The sequence below is a fragment of the Phyllobates terribilis genome, unplaced genomic scaffold (assembly GCF_046119375.1).
Source record: "Phyllobates terribilis strain yellow unplaced genomic scaffold, ASM4611937v1 Scaffold_3__8_contigs__length_932513732, whole genome shotgun sequence".
In the NCBI taxonomy this organism is placed as follows: domain Eukaryota; kingdom Metazoa; phylum Chordata; class Amphibia; order Anura; family Dendrobatidae; genus Phyllobates; species Phyllobates terribilis.
The window spans coordinates 719,485,402-719,502,715 of record NW_027362763.1 but is presented as its reverse complement, the minus strand read 5'-3'; the positions used below and the strand labels follow the sequence as shown (position 1 = coordinate 719,502,715).

The 17,314-nt window shown below is 45.4% G+C and overlaps 1 protein-coding gene across 1 annotated transcript in view; it reads right to left on the bottom strand.

The window, feature by feature from the left end:
* PLEKHH2 (pleckstrin homology, MyTH4 and FERM domain containing H2) overlaps positions 1–17,314 on the bottom strand; it is a 255,616-nt gene that overhangs the window by 57,419 nt on the left and 180,883 nt on the right. The window contains exons 8-12 of the mRNA XM_073672039.1: positions 15,489–16,432; positions 13,569–13,641; positions 10,644–10,735; positions 9,947–10,088; positions 6,241–6,377 (exon numbers count right to left, since the gene is read on the bottom strand). Of these exons, the coding sequence (XP_073528140.1) occupies positions 6,241–6,377; positions 9,947–10,088; positions 10,644–10,735; positions 13,569–13,641; positions 15,489–16,432 (1,388 nt within the window). The remainder of the gene's footprint in view (positions 1–6,240; positions 6,378–9,946; positions 10,089–10,643; positions 10,736–13,568; positions 13,642–15,488; positions 16,433–17,314) is intronic.

Here is a 17,314-nt window from a genome sequence, read left to right as displayed (position 1 = left end):
TTGTAGTCTCCGAGCGGCTGTGACCCGGTCCCGTGCCCAGGGCGTCAAGCTCAGGGTTATGTGGCAGTCTTTACTGATGTTATTAAAGTTCGTTGTGTCGACTACGCCACCCGTTGTGATGCGGTCACTGTGGCCGCCGCTGCAGCAGGGTCCGCTGAGGCTGATGGTGGATGCGCAGCTTGGTGGGATAACCCCCAACGGGAGGGGTATAGCCTCAGAGGGGACAGGCGCAGAGGATGGGGGTTGTGGTGGTGCGGTGCAGCCGGTAATGATGACAGACTCGGGTAGTGCAGTTAAGGGTCTTTACTTACTGCAGATGTTCCTGGTCACTCTAGCTCCAAGTGACCTCCCGAGCCGTGCTGCGTCCACCAGGTCCTGGATCCGGCCAACCCCCAAACAAGTCCGGAGCGTGGCCCTGAGCTCTCCCTCTGTCCTTACTTCAGCCGTCCCCACCAGTGATTCACCTAAGTCCAGCTCCCTCGGGCCTTCTGTTGGGCAACCTTTGGCCTAAGGTTCCCTGACCCTTCCTGTGGTGTGCCTTCAGGGTGAATGTAGTGGGTGACCGTGACAGACACTGCCCACGGTCTCCGGTCTCTGGCTGGGGAATGTCTTTGCCCCCACCAGCTTGGGTTCCGGTACCCTTCTGCTGACTCCTCACCCGGTGTTCTTATTTGGGTTCTTGGGTCCCTTCTTTGTCCCCCTCTGGGTCTTTCTTCACTCCACTCTCTCTCTCTCCAGGGCTGCTGTTTCCTGCTCTCTGCATCTGACTTGTCCTCTGCAGCTGACTGACCCTGATTCTAAGTTGGTGCCCTCCTTATATATCCCTCTATGTGTGAGCTCAGGTGACCAGCACCCAATGAGCTCCTATCACTACCCAGACTGCTCCCCCTATCTGCCCCTACACTACATGGGATGTTCCTCCCCCCTCCCACTCCAGCCAGGAACAGGCTCGGTCGCACCTGCACATTTCTAAGTGGGAGTGCCGTCGGCCTGCTCCTCTGGAATGGGATGTATGTAGTGCATGCAGTCTATCTGAGCTCAGTTCCACACTCCATCCTTACCCGGGAGTGGAATATCACACCTCTGGGTTGAGGTGCAATACTCCTGTAGCAGCCGAATCCTCAGGGTGCTACATTCCCCCCTGGTAAATCACAGCACGTCCTCGGGCTGCAAAGACAAAAACACCAAAACATACAAATTTTTATAAACATATAAAACATATAAAATATTATATATATATAACTTTTTCATATAGACATCATTATAACATTCTCGTCGTCTCTTTCTTTCTTCCTCCTCTGGTCACCGTGCAACTCGTGACCAGGTAAAGTGCGACAGTCTTTTGATAAGCAGTTTCTCATAAAACCAGTAGGGGGCGCCTTAGGAAGCGCAACTATGTACAGGGAAGTTTTGGCCGTTCTCAGTCCCCGGCCAAGTAAAGGGAATGGGATGGCTGCTCACAGTCCTCAGCCTGGTTTGGGTAGGGGACACACGGGTTAAACTGTTCACTGGTCCCAACGGGGACTAAACTTTAAAGCAGCCACGGTTACTTGGGTACCCCGACGGGTAACTATTTACATCTCCTTTGTACTATTTCAGTCATAGTACCTTCTAGCCTTGAACCCGTCCGGGTCTTCTGGCTCCTCCTCCCTACACCGCAACTCCTCCTCTGTCAGGCGATGCACGTGGAGGGCGTAAGGTCCCTTGGCACACTTGTGCCGGGTGAACGTTACCTCGTCACCGACGTAGAGGTCACGGCCTTTGTGACCCTCTGGCAGGTGAGACTCGACATCCCGTCGGGTAACGAAGACGTCACCCATGGTGTTCCGGTCCTTTATGAAGCCCCACCCATGCTGCGCATTAAACTTTATTACCGTCCCGATGGTACGGGGACGATCTGCTGCATAGGGGTCCCTTCTGGTCCGACTCTTTTGCTCCGCGCTGCGGGTCCGGGCCCATTGCTCTCTGGCCCGCCTCTCCTCCCGCTCTCTCTTGAACTCTGCCAGCTGTTGACGGCAACACTCGGTACGCTCTGCTGCAGCTGCCCGAGTCTCTCCGGTGAACCCCATCAAATCTTCTCCCGTGGGGTCCCACACGAACTGGGCTTCCTCGAGTGGAGGCGAGACCCGAGTCACGGGCTTTGGAGCCGGGATCAGGGGCTCACACAGGGGACCTAACTTCTTTTGTCGCTCCAGTTCCAAGAATTCTTTGGGCCAGATGAAGGGCCGCCCGTCCGGCCACGCTAGCTGGCTGAAGGGGTCCTCTCCCAGACTTGGCACCCTTGATGTTACGGGTGCGGGCGCGATGGTGGGGGCGCCCTGGTTGCCCAGGCCTTGCGGCCAGGCCTGGGGCATCTGGAAGGTAAATGGAACTGTTAACACGGCGGCACCCTGGGCCACCTGGCCTTGCGACCAGGCCGGAGGCTCCGCGGAGGTAGATGGCTCTGCTGGGGATGCGGCGCCCGGAAACGCTAGGCCTTGCGACCAGGCCGGAGGCTTCCCTTCCTTCGCCACGCTCCGGGTCACGACGCGTGACGTCACTGGGGTCGCGACGGCGGCTTCCGGTCGGGGCCTAGTCGGTGGCGGTGTCATGGCGGTCTCGGGTACGGCAGGGGGACTTTCGGGCTCTGCGACGGGGAGCTGGGGCAGGTGGGTGGTCTTCCGGTATGGGGTATAGGCGTCCCCCTTACCTGCTGCCATACGTCTCGCTCCCTCTTCTGCGCCGTCTCCGGCCTTGGGTCCTCCCGCGTCATCCGCAGAGGTAGTCGGTGTCTTCTTCCAAGGGAGCGGGTTCCGTGGACGGATTCCAGCTTGCTGGGCCATCTCCCGGCCCCACTCCGCCAGGATCTCCCTCTGCACTCGGGCCATCCTTCCCGCGAGGCCCTCCAGGGCACTCCGCGCGCACTCCCGATCTCGGGGAAGCTGCGCCAGGATCTCCGCTAAGCCTAGCGGGGTTGTTGACTCCAGCAGGCTCCTGACCATCGGGTCGGTGCTGCTCTGCTCTGCTTCCGGCAGGCTCCTGGCCAGCGGGCCGGTGCTGCTCTGCTCTCCTCCTTCTTCCTTTTGCAGGCTCCTGGCCAGCGGGCCGGTGCTGCTCTGCTGCCGCTCCATTCCCGGGTCTACTCTTCCTCTTCTCGACTCCGGGTGCTCTCGCTCTGGACACCTTGCCTCCGGGTGCGCTCGTTCTAGACTGCTCCAAGCGACACCCATCTTTGCTCTTTTCTTTCGTCTCCTCCCCCTCCGAGGGCGGTCCCGGGGCAACTCGGTGACTGTCAGCTCCAGGGGTAGTTCTTTCACGCTGACAGACACCTCCAGCATCACAGTCTCTGTTGGTGGGGGCGGTTTCCACTTTTGGCGCCATTTTCTGTCCTGGCCCACGATGGGAGGTGGCCTCTTGCCCTCCTTTGGCACGCCCATAATGGCGTCCGCTGCTCTTCCAAGGCGGGAAATCTGCGGTTTTGGCGGGAAGCGTCGCCCAGTGGCGGGAAACTCTGCAGATGGCGGGAACAAGCTGGAAATGGCGGACAATCGGCGGGAAACGACTGGTGATGGAGTCCGATGGCGTGGACCCTCCGGAACCGGCAGGAGTCTTCTTTCTGAGGTAAACTTGCACTTTTCTTCAGGCACGCAGTACCCGGGTGTTGCGGGCACGTAATCCTGCCGACTACGCCAAAGTTGACGCGCCCCCTGGGACATATTCCTTTTTGAGGGGAATACCCGGCACCGGATCAGATGGGGGGGTTGTAGTCTCCGAGCGGCTGTGACCCGGTCCCGTGCCCAGGGCGTCAAGCTCAGGGTTATGTGGCAGTCTTTACTGATGTTATTAAAGTTCGTTGTGTCGACTACGCCACCCGTTGTGATGCGGTCACTGTGGCCGCCGCTGCAGCAGGGTCCGCTGAGGCTGATGGTGGATGCGCAGCTTGGTGGGATAACCCCCAACGGGAGGGGTATAGCCTCAGAGGGGACAGGCGCAGAGGATGGCGGTTGTGGTGGTGCGGTGCAGCCGGTAATGATGACAGACTCGGGTAGTGCAGTTAAGGGTCTTTACTTACTGCAGATGTTCCTGGTCACTCTAGCTCCAAGTGACCTCCCGAGCCGTGCTGCGTCCACCAGGTCCTGGATCCGGCCAACCCCCAAACAAGTCCGGAGCGTGGCCCTGAGCTCTCCCTCTGTCCTTACTTCAGCCGTCCCCACCAGTGATTCACCTAAGTCCAGCTCCCTCGGGCCTTCTGTTGGGCAACCTTTGGCCTAAGGTTCCCTGACCCTTCCTGTGGTGTGCCTTCAGGGTGAATGTAGTGGGTGACCGTGACAGACACTGCCCACGGTCTCCGGTCTCTGGCTGGGGAATGTCTTTGCCCCCACCAGCTTGGGTTCCGGTACCCTTCTGCTGACTCCTCACCCGGTGTTCTTATTTGGGTTCTTGGGTCCCTTCTTTGTCCCCCTCTGGGTCTTTCTTCACTCCACTCTCTCTCTCTCCAGGGCTGCTGTTTCCTGCTCTCTGCATCTGACTTGTCCTCTGCAGCTGACTGACCCTGATTCTAAGTTGGTGCCCTCCTTATATATCCCTCTATGTGTGAGCTCAGGTGACCAGCACCCAATGAGCTCCTATCACTACCCAGACTGCTCCCCCTATCTGCCCCTACACTACATGGGATGTTCCTCCCCCCTCCCACTCCAGCCAGGAACAGGCTCGGTCGCACCTGCACATTTCTAAGTGGGAGTGCCGTCGGCCTGCTCCTCTGGAATGGGATGTATGTAGTGCATGCAGTCTATCTGAGCTCAGTTCCACACTCCATCCTTACCCGGGAGTGGAATATCACACCTCTGGGTTGAGGTGCAATACTCCTGTAGCAGCCGAATCCTCAGGGTGCTACACATACACTTTAGATACATCTCAACCAATTGGTTCAGCTGATCATTTGCTGGCAGACATCTCTGGTGGCATCTTATCTCTTATAGAAAAAAGGATCGGCAGTCCGAATCGGACATGTCGGATCCTCATCTTCCAAAACATCATCTGTTGGGTGAGAATCTGTGGCCCCCTACACATTAGACTATTGGCGGATCCAGATCCATCGATATTGACAGGTTCTTCTTTCTAATATGTATGGGAACCTTAACTGATAAGAGCGTAAGAAATCATAAATCGGTTGTAATTCCACTTATATAAGAACCGCATCCAATATAAGGGTACCCCTCTATCTCACTGTTGTACTCTCAGTCCACTGTACAAATCCTATTCACCATTGATAGATTTTATGCTTACTCAGTAGGGCCTCTTTCATAGCTTATTTTTAGGCTTGATAAAGGCCACATGTGGCCGAAACATTGTCTTGTCTTCCTATTGTTGTGACTTCTTTTTAAACACTAAGGAATAAAGATCAACTTTTTTTTTTGCAAGGATTATCCTTTGGTGCCTCTGATTTCTTTGATTTCTTGGTTTTCACTGTTGTACACAGCTATATAACTAAGTGTATTCATAATTGACAATGTATCTGGGAGATTTTTTTTGCAATATATTTTGCTATAACCACTCCCCTTTTTACACCCACCACGCCTCTTTTCAGGCACCATCCACAAAGTCTTCCTAGGCTCAAAGAAAATCTAATCGAAGGTTTGTGCAGCGTAAACTCTTCTGGGTAATCCGGGAGGTCTTCCCATATACGAGGTGCTTCCCAAAGATCCTGGGAAAGTTGGCAAATATGGGCATATATACAGTGCCGGTATAGGATGCCAAGGGCCCACCTGTAACATTGACGCTGGTGGCCAACTATTAACCTACATGCAAATATCACATTACCCTCACTCACAAATTTGCCTATATTTCTATAAAATAATAAACAGGGTAATTGGTTAAATGAATGTTGAGATGATGCCCTTTTCTGAACATAGTAAAACAAATGTGTTGTGCCAACTACTTCTCATATAAGTGGAGTAGAGAGCCCATTCCTACATGGGGGCCCACTGGAGGATTCTCCTGTTCTCCTGTGGGCCAGTCCAAGGCTGCATATATACATGCATGTTGACATTGTAATGGTGGCCATATTGGATGTTAGTTATCTTATTACAGAAGGTAATCACTGCTCTAGAAAATAAGAAATGGTATTTTCAAATAGATGAAAACAACAGGAATTTCTGGATTATCCCAATATGACTTCAATAATGTTAATAATTCAGCACATATGTTAGAAAATATGCAGATGCAAAGCAATAGTTAGCTATTCCGGTCCATGTGGCTTACATTTTTGCTATTGTCACTTGATGAAGAACAGGTTTTTGGAAGCTTCTGTTCTGGTTCTGAGAATTCACTGTCAATGGAATAAGCATCGGGAGGGATGGCATAGTCACTGTCTGAGGTCATGGAGGAAAACGAGATGCCTGTGGAGAGAAGATATTCCTATAATTAATCCCTTCAGATCAGATGAAAAAAAATATATATATTTTACCTTAAAGGGTTTTATCTGCTGCGGAAATTAGGTTATATTTTAGGATATGCCATAACCTGCTATTTCCATTTGATTGATGGGATCTAAGCCAATTATTTAAATGAGGAGGAGATTATAGCAGAAAACTGTAACACTCATTAACTACCTGTAAGCGCAAGGTGTTAAGGGACATTTATAATTTGGACCCCCCGTAGGCAAAACTATATCACATATGTATATTTCTTAACTTGAAATAGCAGGAAAACCCCTCTAAGACAACATATACAGTATTATTTCTGAAAGTAGCTATACACCTTAGTCAGCCGATAGCTAATATCCCCATCCTCCCCTTCGCTATGCATGCACGCTCCTAATATCCATGCTTTCTCAATGTGGAAAGTGGAATAAGACACTGCCAGAAAACACCCTGGACAAAAAAAGAATCAAGCATATGGAAATCCAATATGCACGACCATTCTTTCTTCCAACACCCGCCATCGGAGGTGAGTCAGGACACCCCTATACATATTACATGATTGTCCACTCCCAACTAAATTCATCCGGGGTTCATCTCATGTATATGGCCACCTTAACCCTCTTCCTTGCATGAGAAGTATTGCGGTGGTGTACCGCTAATGGCGGCACAGCGAATACTTTGGGGCTCGGAAACTGGGAAGGGATGGAACCAGTGTGAATGTCCCTGCCACCGTCCTGGCGACTGTCTCCCTATGTAAGTCAGGAGGATTTGCATGGAGAGGGGTCACTGCAGACATCCGCTGGAGCTTGGTCTGATCACAATGGCTTAATCCCTTAGATGCCATGTTGAACAGCAAAATCAGCATCCAAGTGATTAGATATGGGAGACCTCTGTCATCCCCATTGTGCCTCCATAACACTATTGTAGAGACCATATGGGTAATTTAATGGCAGCTTGGGGGGAGCTCCATTTTGGACCTTTGCTATGAAGCTCCCAGATGTCTAAGTACCACCATGGTGCAAAGCGCTGCTCAACATGATAACATCACTGAGGAGCACTGACGACCTTCTACATAGCGGCACCGGTGGAGTCTGTTGGATCCACCTCTGCACCTTCTATGGTAGCGCCATATATTTTAATATACACTAGTCCAGTAGTGGTAAAACTTTCCTCCGGATGAGATCTATTTTGTTTTTAAATGAGACGATCTACTATAGGAACTAGAAAAGGGACATTGCTACAAACCTGTGTATCACAAGTGGTGTGCCACTGCCGTTCCGAAGTCCCTAAATGGTTCGCCAGTGAAAATTTCATGGGAAAAAAAAAGCGGCGACAAGCATAGAAATATATGTCTGTATACTAGGAGACTGCAAAATATCTTCATGAGCAAATTATGTGATTGGAAATATCTTGAATTTTTTTCACATTATCAGAAACGTTTTTCCAGCTGTTGTCCATTTTACTTTTCCAAGCCAGGAATATAACATCTGTTCCAAATACCGAATCTGGAGAAATAAGTTCTATGACTTGTTTCCAAGGTTGTGTTCATTATTAGAGCCACATGTGCCATTGATACAGCTGATGGCTACTAAGTCTACTTGTGTTATTAATACTTTACAATGTTATGTAAGCCAATTATCATGTGCCCTAAGTGAGCTACCCAAGATCTCTGCCAATTGTCGTGAAACTTCTAGGCAGCTCCCTCAATTTGGGAGTTGGTAAATCCCCTTGGTGCCGTACATTCAGGGGATGGAAAAGGGGGCATAGAAATGGTGTGGTAATATTGTACGTTTCTGGGGCAAAGAAAATGAAATGTTCCAAAGGGGCATTTGGAAAATTTTCAAGTATAAGGTCATTCAGTCACATGATTATAGAGATAATAGGTACACATGATGCAACAATGTATGGATATTAATCAGTGCCGACAATGAACTTTTACAATAGAACATGAAATATATGATAATGTACAGTGCATATCAATAATGTAAGGACCAAATAGTTCTCACATGTTAAATGGGCTTTCTACAAAAATGTCAAAAATGTTCTAAAGTAATGTCAATCAAAAGACAAATGGGTCCGGTGTTGACTTTGAACCAGAGCAATTGCCATTAGGATCTAGCACTTTTCTTTTATTGATTACCAAATAAATGATTAGCCCTAATTAATATTATAGCTTGTGTGTGATGATCGTAGAAAAATGTACTACTATGCCATTAAAAGTGGATATATATTTATTCTGTCTCTTTTTAAGATTATCAACTCAGTGTCCTTGGGTGAAAGAAAATGATCAAAACTGTCACAAAGGAAAAGTGAAGTAGTCGCCCATAGCAATGAATTCGCTATTTGTATTTTCCAAAAAGGTTAAAGAAAATAAGGCTGCAATCTTATAGGTAAATAGTTAATTATGAAACATTGCAAATCAATTTATTAGGGGATTTGTATTCATTACTGTAATAAGTATATTGCAGCATGGTGGCTCAGTGGTTAGCACTGTTGCTTTGCAGCGCTGGGGTCCTGGGTTCAAATCCCACCTAGGACAACATCTTCAAGGAGTTTGTATGTTCTCGCCGTGTTCTCATGGGTTTCCTCCATGTTCTTTGGTTTCCTCCCACATGCCAAAGACATACTGATAGAGAACTTAGATTGTGAGTCCCATAGGGACAGCGATCATAATAGTGCTGTGGAATATGATTGCGCTATATAAGCAATGAGTAATAATAATAATAAGATTTAAAAGTTGCATGTAAGTGGCTTCTAAGCCCCAGTATTTCCCCAGTCTATTTGCTTACCTTCAGCTGCTTTGATATCATCTGAACATACTAATTTGGAGTACAGATGATGGCAGTGAAAGGGTCAGCTCCTCCTCTGTGTGTTCTTATTATCAAATCAATTTCCTGCAGCACCGTCTCCCCAAATTTAGAGAGACACAAGAGCTGAGTTGACCCTAAAGGCCCCCATACACATTTGACTAATGTTGGCTAAAATGGCCAATATCGAAGTCTTTGGAAAACAGTCTAATGTGTAAGGAGGAACCAGCCGACTGATGGTCGGGAGAGATCGCACACGTCTGATTTCGGACTGCCAATCGCATTGTGACATTCTTCTCCCAGAGATAAGCCACTGGTCAATGTGTCAGTCAGCAGTTTTCTCATAGAAAATACGGGAGACCGCTGCCGAGCAAGCATTCCTGTATATGGGAGAGTTGACTGAGATGGCTGTTGGTCGAACAATAGCCATCCAATGTGTATGGCTAGCCTTACACTGCCATCATCTGTACTCCAGATGAGTACATTCTGATATCAATGCAGCTGAAGGCATAGAAATAGACTTGGAAGCCACTTACATGCAATTTTTTTTCGGGAATGAAGACAAATTCCCTAGAAAATGTATCTGCAAAATTTTATAACTTTCCATGTTGATCAAAATTATTAAAAAAAACTGAGTTTAGTTACTTTTTAATGGATGCATGAACAGATGGATATATATTATAAAGTGGCTATTGATAACTTTAGTTCTCTAAAGCATCTCAGTGTCCAGACACTTGCCTCTTTTCAAAGCCCGAGGGCTTCCTGCTTCACTCTGATTTCGACAGTCTGACTCAGAAGTCCGAGAACTTGATCGAGAGCTCAACTCCTCCTCAGATCCTGATGAGTCTTCCAAGGGACTAGTGCTTATCTGAGTGGCCTTCTAAATATTTAAGAATAAAAAAGTGTAATTAAAATGAAATAAAATGATTATCAATATAGCGCTTGTAACTAAAACAGTTTTCTCAGATAGTCTTTCTTTAGGATAAGCCATCAATGTGTGATCAGTAAGGGTCCAACACATGGGTTCCCCACAATCATCAGAACTAAGGGGCCATGACAATGTGTAGAGTTGGTATTTTAGGCTACGGTCACACTATCAGTATTTGGTCAGTGTTTCACATCAGTATTTGTAAGCCAAAACCAGGAGTGGGTCAAAAATGCAGAATTGGTGACGTGTTTCTATTATACTTTTCCTCTGATTGTTGCTCTCTTGGTTTTGGCTTACAAATACTGATGTAAAATACTGACCAAATACTGACAATGTGAAAATAGCCTAAAGCAGTCGTACATTAATGCACTATACAAAGTGACAGGCCACCTATATTACCTTCTGCCCTCGTCTGTAGAAAAAGAAAAAAAACCTCTAATTTATCTACCATATTTTATAATCAATAATTATTGTAACAAAGTAAAAATGTATTACTCTCATCCATACCCCTTTCAATGTGGTGTAGACAGGTGAGCTCAGGTTCTTATATATGAGAGACGTGTAGACACCAGATGTGGGACATGACGCTGTAGAAACATCTATAGATAACAAGTAAAAACGCAAAATATATGAGAGATCATTCATAATGTACATAAAACATATTTCCCATGTTGTTTCTTATTAAACTTTATCACTGTATTTTTTTTTTATTCTTTTAAAGGAGTGGTCACCATTTTAAGAAATAAAATAGGGGAATAGTAGAAAATGCTTAAAATTACAAACTAAGCATTTCTTATAATTTGCCACCCATGTCACCCTGGTCTCTCCGCAGCTCTCTGAGGTCCTTTGTTGACAATTCTGCAGAGGTGACACTACAACACATGACCGCTGCAGTCAATCATTGTCTTCTGCTGCATCGTATTGTCTATCTCGGTCAGTGATTGTCTGCAGTGGTTATGTGCTCTAGACAGGATATCCCTGCTGCAGCTTTGTACAAAGAACCCTGGGAGCATCAGAGAAGCGACGTGGGTTTCACATATGGGACATCCAACGTTTGAGCCCAGATCAATTCCAGGTTTCCTGACCCAAATTCACCTGCCCCATGTATACCTATGAGGCTGTCGAGTTCGGGTCAGGAGACCCCTTATTGGTTCGTACTTGGACTGTGAATGGTGGAGGTGTGAAACCGGCATTAGCTTTGATTTTTTATAGATTTGTAAACATTAGCCCATTAAAAATGGACATCCCCTTTAATATTTCATAATGAATAAGAACAAGACTAAAACAACAACCTCATAGAGGCAGGAAAAACAGACAGCAAAAATGAATGATAAAAGGCCTCAAGCCCAAAAAAGATGATATATTTTGGCTTGTGGAATAATTCTTGCTTTATATCATGTCCCTAAAGCTCTACAAAAAAGTAGATTTATCAAAACTGGGCTAAAAGAAATGTTGTCTTTGTTGCCAGTAGCAACCAACCACAATGTAGCTTTCATTTTACCAGAGCAGTTTATGAAATGAAAGCTGAACTCTGATTGGTTGATAAGGAAAACAAAGAGAGTGTTTTACATTGTCAATTTTATTAACTGAGGTCTAGTCAATCTCCATATTCTCCATCTGTGAGCCACACTCTAAATTGAAATGGATCATGGCACGATTTTTTTTTTATATTAAAGAAGCATGTTACATTTTGCTTATTAATGTCAGGCACATTTACACAACTTAGCCTACAATATTTGGGCAATGATGGCAATGTTACCATTCAGCCACATCTTTTTCACAAAGGGGTATTCCCATCTCCAAGATCCTATCCCAATATGTAATAGGTGTAATAATAATAATAATATTAGTAAATACCTCCAATTAGAAATGTAGTATAGTTCTTCAGATTCGCTATGTCTCGTTCCCCATGTGCAGGGCATTGCAGTAGCTTATATATTCATGGTCACGACCGCTAAGAACTGTCTAACTGTCACTATACAGTATAAGTGGTCATAACTATGGACACCTAAACTACTGCAATGTCCTGCACATGGGGTAAGTGACATAGCAAATCTGAAGAACTATACTACATTTCTAATTGGAGGTATTTACTAATATTATTATTATTACACTTACTACATATCGGGATAGGATCTTGGAGATAACAAAAACTCAAATGAGGAGTAGCACATTACCTTCATAAACTATAGCAATATAGGAATTATAAGGCCTTGAGGCTGCACATAGGCCTGAGATCATTATCCTTGTAATGCAAAGTGTGAGGTGATGTGAGGAGCAACCCCATTGTGTTTGGAGCATTAGGGGCCCGATTTATCATTTTCACTTTTCTTTTTTTGTCTTGTGGAATTAGTTGACTTTTTTTGTGCCAAACTCTTCAAAATGGTGAATGTGATTCGTGAATTTTGCACACTTTTTAATAAGACGCAAATGAAAAATCTGCCAAAAACCCCAAACACTGCCCACATTAATGAACTTAAAAAAAACAGGTGAACACAAATAAAATAGCCTTTATAAAAGGAGCAAATTTAAAAAAGATTAATGTGCAAAAAAAAAATAGGTGACAAACACCAAAAACTAGACAAAAAAACTCAAATTCAATAATAAATCAAATCATAGAAATACATTCACTGCAGTGATGATCCTGGCAGTGGCCAGATGCTTAGTCCCATCTGTAATGTTTAATGGGTAATGGGCCCTGACCCCTCAGTTCAAGTGAAAAAAATGAAGCGCACTTGCAGCCTCTCTAACTGGACATAAATTTTCCAAATATAAGGTCATGTCTTTTTGGGTTCACTCACACTGCCGTATAACACAGCCGAGTGCTCTCAGATGTTTTATCAGATAGCGCTCGGCCCAATGTTGTTCTATGGAGAAGTGCATATCTGCGATTCGGGATGCTGCGGATTCATCACGTGCACCCATAGAACTCTATGTACGCGTGTGAAATATCGGACTGCATTTGGATGTCATCCGAGTGCAGTCTGATATACACGCACATAGACAATGGAGAAGATGGAGAAATTAAGTTCTCCTTCTTCTCTCCACCTGTGCTGTGATTCTCTAATGCGAGGGAATCAGATCACACTAAGGTGACACTCGGATCACACTAAAGTGACACTCGAATCACACTAAGGTGACACTCGGATCACACTAAGGTGACACTCGGATCACACTAAGGTGACACTCGGATCACACTCTGACAGGGTTTGTGGCCAGTGTCATTAGCATAATCAACCTGATTCTCTCACATTAGAGAATCTACGCCATTGGGAACGAGCGCTTACAATGGGAGAAGCCACCTTTCATTTTAGTGTCCATGGCATAGATGGATGTGAAGGTCCGCACACTCTTGGCTATGCATTTTATTTGCTAATATTGCAGATGCATTTCCAAAAAACCTATAGACATTCCGTAAGTTACGGAGCTTACTCTTGATGTTAGGATCCACCGAAACTTCTGACATTCTCATCCCAGATTTAGCAATGGCATATATTCTATTTTCCTGTGAATAAATGTCATAAACGATGATAAATACTCAGAACTGGTATGCACATGCATTGATATGAGTGGTTAAATTAAATTAGTAAAGATGTGACCCCCCAATACAGGTTATGGGCAATCTCTTGTTTCCAGATTTCAAGGGGTTGTCCTGTGAAATCAAGTTATTACCTATCCATATGATAGGTGTTAACTTACTGATTGGTGGAGATCCAACTGCGGGAACCTGCACTTATAGGCAGAATGGGGAATTTTTTATCCCCAACATCGCACTTTTATCACATTACTCCCAATCACTGCTCCATTCATTCCCTATGCGACAGCCAGAAAAAGCCAAGCAAAGCGCTCAGCAGCCTCATACAGAGTGAATAGAGTGGGAGTCAAGCATGTGCACTGCCGCGCCTTTCTAATGAAGATAAAAGTGCCCGGGTTCTGCCAATTCTTGTGGTCCCACCAGTCGGACCTCAACAGATCACCAAGTTATCACTTATCCTGTGAGTAGGTCATAACTCCATAACTTCCATAATGAATATTTTTCAACATCATAGGTTCCCATAATAATAATAATAATAATTAGAAAATACTTAAAGAGGTTGTCCACAACTTTTACATTGATGGCCTATCCTTAGTTCTGCAGTACCCCTGCCGATCAGCTGTTCTCGGTGGCGGCGGCTGAAAGTAATTACTTGCAGAGCTGGCATCTACTTGTAGTGGCTGCTGCAGGGTACTGCACATCCGCCTCCTATTGATTTGAATGGGAGGCGGATGTGCAGTACCAAGCTCCGGCCACTAAAAGTAGCTCCGCAAGTAAGTACTTCCAGCCGCCACCGACATCGATAACAGCTGATCGACAGGGTGTCAGACATTGATGACCTATCCTATAGATAGGCCATCAATGTAAAAGTTGTGGACAACCTCTTTAAAGAGAATCTGTCAGGACTTTTAGTCTAACTAAACCATCTACGTCATAGAAATACAAGTTCCTTCATACCTGTATGGCCCCAAAACAATGTTCCAGCACGGTAGAAAAGCTGATTAGAAATTAAATGCAAATGACAGTACATCAGAAGTAAGAAAATGCATCGACCCACTTCATTATTCCCTGCCTAGTGCCAACCTCCACCATTGGATTGACATTTCATGCCAACAGAGGAGGGTGGTGCTAGGCAGGTTATGCAGAGGTCCATCGATGCATTCTCCATGCCAAGTCCCGCCCTATATTTGCATCTACCATCCAACCAGGTCTTCTGCACACTGGCACATTGCTTAGGACCATACATATGTCCAGGAACTTGTATGTCGATGACCTACACAGCCATGTATTTAGTTTAGTTACACTAAATGTCCTGAAAGATCTCCTTTAACTTTTAGGGCAGACATTTACATCTAGTGTTCCCTATCTCCAATCCTCAAGACGGACCCACCGACAGGTCATGTTTTCAGGAGGATTTCCTTAGTATTGCCCAGGTGATTATTGCATCACCTGGATAGGTAAGAAGTTCATCACCTGTGCAATACTAGGGAAATCCTGAAAACATGAGCTGTTGGTGGCTCTTGAGGACCGGAGTTGGGGAAGTTTGATCTAGGACAATGGGAAAAAAAAAGTCCAGCAACCGATCTGTCTAAAGGGAATATGTCAGCTAGTATGATGCAACTAGGATGACTAGTCCAAATGGCAGGGCTGTTGCGACTTCTACCTGCCCTACTTTTCTTGACTGACAGGTCTTTCTTCATACAAGTATATGGTTTCAATAAAGGATTTATGCTGCTTGTGCTTGGGGCAGCATGAATCAGTTGAGGTTCCTTTAATAATTATAACCAACTGAAAAAAAAAGAAATTGCAATAATTACCCAAGAAGGAAATCGATGTAAAGGAGGAGTTGGAGGTTTTGAATAGGTGATCTTCTCTGGAGAACACAGAGTATTCTGATCTGTGGTGTGATTCTGTGTTACATCATACGAAAATAAGCCTTTGCCATATCCAGTATCCATTTTTTGCAAAATGTTAGCAGTTTGTTCATCAACCAAATCAATGTCGGTCTCCTGCAGTCTATATGGCTTCACCATACTTATAGCATTTCTGTCTTTACTGAACATCCTGTCTGAACTCATCTGAGGTTGGCTGAGGTGTTTCTTGGCCATAGTGGCATTTACATTTAAAATATTAGGAGTTCGTTGTTTGGGCGATGGTAGATTAGTTGCTAGATCTTTAGGACTAGTACACTGAGGACTAGATGACGTAGAATTAGACACCTTAGATACGATGGTTGAGGAATATATGTGGTTTGTGGTGGTGGAATCGATGGAACAGAATGAGTTGGTGGAATCATGGAGTTGAGACTTAAAACTTAGGTCATCAGAAGAACTGTTCTGTTTCGACCGTTGACTTGAAAACGTGAAATATTTTTTGCCTCCAAAATTATTACTTTTTTGTAGTCCTTTGTGCAGTGTATAAAGTTGAACTTGGTCACTGGTTGGTGACCCCAGATTATCATCTTCACAGGTAGAGCTGCTTTCTTCAGAAGCTGTTAGATATGTGTCACTCCCTTGTCTCTTGCTTTGGTTTCCTTCTTCTGATATTTGGCCGGACAATCTGGACACACACCTCATATCATTAGGTTTTTTTATATCTTCTTCTGAGCTCCAGTCGCTTACAGTAATGCTGGGGATATTTGATCCCGCCCTACCCTTGCCCGATCGTTCCAAGGAACCAATATTTTGTACCATTGATGGTTGTGCTGCCATGGATTCTTGCCACTGGAGACTTGTGGGTGACTTTTCCCTTATACTGTTATCTGTTGGTCGAGGACAAATATAAAAAATATATTCTTAACAGAAGCTATGAAAACATCAACAGACTGTGTTCAAAGAAGACATTCTACGATCTTTGGTGCTAAATGTGTACAGGATCCCATCCTGTAAAGGAGATCTGATCACTGCACATAGTTGTTTGGGATTTCCTCCTGAACTCAGCTCTGTAGGGCTGCATAGTCCTCCACTATACAGTTATTCTAGGATTCCTCATACCAAAATTCCCAAAGGTGGCTTTAGAAAAGGTCCCCAAATTGCTCCTCTTTAAAGAGGACCTTTCACCAAATTTTTCATGCTGAACTGAACAAAGAATGCAATATTGGCCGCAGAACGGAATAAAATGTTGTATTTGGCACCTAATGAGTTAACTTTTTTTAAGTCCAAGTGGGTGTTATCAGATAGTTTTCACTAGGGGTGTGTACTTCTTCTCCCTGTATGATGCGGACAAATCATAAACAGGCAGCAACACTCAAAGGAAAGAAGAGCACGCCCCCAACCCCCATCGCTTAGAACATATTGTTCAGTGTGTGAGATGTATAACAGACAGCCCTAATCTCCTGTTGGAACCTCCTGCATGAGTCTTTGTAGGGGGAGAGAGCAGTGCAGCTGAGCTTAGCTGTGTCAAACCCTTCTATCAGCTCTCCTCCACTCCTAGCACCGTCAGCTCTACTGCACTGCATCTCCTCCTCCACTGTGTCTGGAGCTGTGTCAGTATCACACTGCTATCTGCTGTGCTCACTCTGCAGTGAGATCAGGCTGTTATTACATCTCACACAGGAGTAACCTGCCTATTCTGGATTACTCCTGTGTGAGATGTAATGACAACATGCTCTGATCTCACTGCAGAGAGATTACAAGTTGAGCAC